Consider the following 2189-nt stretch of genomic DNA (forward strand, 5'->3'; position numbering starts at 1 on the left):
TGTCCTGGCAAGCCCCATCTGCGCTGCCCCCGGTGAGTCCCTAACCCCCTCACCCCACAGACGGGGTTGGGTGGGCCAGAGTTGGCCAGACCAGGCCCTGACCCGGCTCCTGTCCCAGCCCCAGGCCAGGCCCTGGAGCGAGCGGGCATCGTTGGGGGAGAGGATGCACCCGAGAGCAGGTGGCCCTGGCAGGTGAGCCTGAGAGCCCGTGGCCAGTTCTGGCAGCACTTCTGCGGGGGATCGCTCATCCACCCCCAGTGGGTGCTGACGGCAGCTCACTGCGTGGGACCGTGAGTCTTGGGCCCGGGGGTGGGGCAGGGTCCACTCTCCCTCCAGAGCCCCTGGGGGCCACACAGGCCTGAATCGGTGCCCTCCCCAGGGACGTCAAGGAACTGGCCGACATCCGAGTGCAGCTGCGGGAGCAGTACCTCTACTACCGCGACCAGCTGCTGAGGCTCAGCAGGATCCTCCCGCACCCTGACTACTACACGGCCCAGGGCGGGGCGGACATTGCCTTGCTGGAGCTGCAGGAGCCTGTGAACACCTCCGGCCCCGTCCACACGGTCACCCTGCCCCCTGCCTCGGAGACTTTCCCTCCGGGGACGCAGTGCTGGGTGACAGGCTGGGGGGATGTGGACAACGATGGTGGGTGTCGGGGACAGCGGGAGGCTGGGAGGGACAGGACCACACCCATCCCAGCCCCTGAGCACCCTCACGGGGACAGGGTCCTGATGGGCTGGCCAGGGATGGCAATGGGAGACACTGGGATGGGGGTGGGGAGGTAGCAGGAGGCTGCCGGGGCTGAGAGGCTGAGAGCAGGGTCGACAAGTCCAGCAGGCTCAGCCCACACCCTGGGGCCCTGGACAAGCCACTTGACACCTCTGTGCCTCAGTTTCCCCTTGTCTGAAAGGGGCACATCAGAAGTTTGTATTGCATGGGTTAGCATGAGGAGGGCAAGAAATCACACACACAGTGTCTATGTTGTAAGAGACAGAGTCGCTGCCCCCTGTGGAGGGCCGCCTGCCATGGACTCGGGCAGATGCTCAGGGATCGGGGCTGGGCAGGATGCGTTGTAGGGGTCGGGCAGAGCTCGGTCTGACCTGTAGCCAGTCCATTCACAGCTCAGAGCCAAGCTCTGGGGACAGCGTGAGCAGCGTCCCTGGGTGATGGCCTCTGGAAGCTGCAGGGGTAGCTTGAGCAAGTCTTGCTCAGGGTGGCAGGGCCCAGATCCTGCCCTCCTGCCCCAGGCACAGAGAGGACAGCTGAGTCCTGGGGCCGGGCTAGGCTGGGCAGCCGGCAGGGGCCCATCTTGGACCCCGGCTCAGTTCTGCCCAAGTCAGCCGAGCTGAGGGAAGATGGGGGTGCCTGCCTGGTAACCTGTGGGGCCCCCCTCCATTCCCAGCTGAGGCTTAGATGAGGCCAGGGTCCCAGGACCAGCCAGAGGCAAGCTCCGGGGTGAGACATTTGCCACCATCCCGAGTAGGCACCCCCTGGTGCTGCCGTCACCCCTGCCCACAACGGGGCAGTGGGGGCCCGCTGCAGCCTGCCTTTCCCTGCCCACAGAAAGCCTGCCGCCGCCATTCCCCCTGAAGGAGGTCGAAGTCCCCATCGTGGAAAACCACCTCTGTGATGCCAAGTACCACACTGGGCTCTACACGGGGGACAACGTCCGCATCGTCCAGGATGACATGCTGTGTGCTGGGAATGAAGGGCACGACTCTTGCCAGGTGAGTCCCGCGCCCCTCACGCCCACGTCCGCCCTCTGGGCTTTTCAGCGAGTGCTGACCCTTGACCTCCCAGGGCGACTCCGGAGGGCCCCTGTCCTGCAAGATGAATGGCGCCTGGCTGCAGGCGGGCGTGGTGAGCTGGGGGGAAGGCTGCGCTCTGCCCAACCGGCCTGGCATCTACACCCGCGTCACACACTACTTGGACTGGATCTACCGCTATGTCCCCAAGGAGCCCTGAGTCCGCCGCAAGGCTGTCACCAGGCAAGGCTGTCACCAGTCGTCAGAGAGCTTGCTCTGCCTGTTGCCAGCATGGCCGCTTCCTACCCGGGTGGCCTTCTGCTCCCGGACTATCCCTGCCCCCATCCTGAGCTCCCACCCCTGCGCTGAGCCCCTCTCACATAACTGGCCTCTGCCTTATCCAGAGGCCCTTCCCCCACCCTGAGGCCCCTCCCCCACCCTAAG

At 65.7% G+C, this 2189-nt stretch overlaps 1 protein-coding gene across 1 annotated transcript in view; it reads left to right on the forward strand.

Moving 5' to 3' along the window:
• LOC103255338 (tryptase alpha/beta-1-like) overlaps nucleotides 1-1965 on the forward strand; it is a gene marked incomplete at its 5' end in the record, with an annotated part of 7469 nt that extends 5504 nt beyond the window's left edge. The window contains 5 exons of the mRNA XM_008053304.2: nucleotides 1-32; nucleotides 119-290; nucleotides 380-645; nucleotides 1564-1727; nucleotides 1801-1965. Of these exons, the coding sequence (XP_008051495.2) occupies nucleotides 1-32; nucleotides 119-290; nucleotides 380-645; nucleotides 1564-1727; nucleotides 1801-1965 (799 nt within the window). The remainder of the gene's footprint in view (nucleotides 33-118; nucleotides 291-379; nucleotides 646-1563; nucleotides 1728-1800) is intronic.
• Between the last annotated feature and the right edge of the window lie 224 nt (nucleotides 1966-2189).

The sequence above is a fragment of the Carlito syrichta genome, unplaced genomic scaffold (assembly GCF_000164805.1).
Source record: "Carlito syrichta isolate Samal-C Ts95f unplaced genomic scaffold, Tarsius_syrichta-2.0.1 Scaffold74264, whole genome shotgun sequence".
Taxonomy (NCBI): domain Eukaryota; kingdom Metazoa; phylum Chordata; class Mammalia; order Primates; family Tarsiidae; genus Carlito; species Carlito syrichta.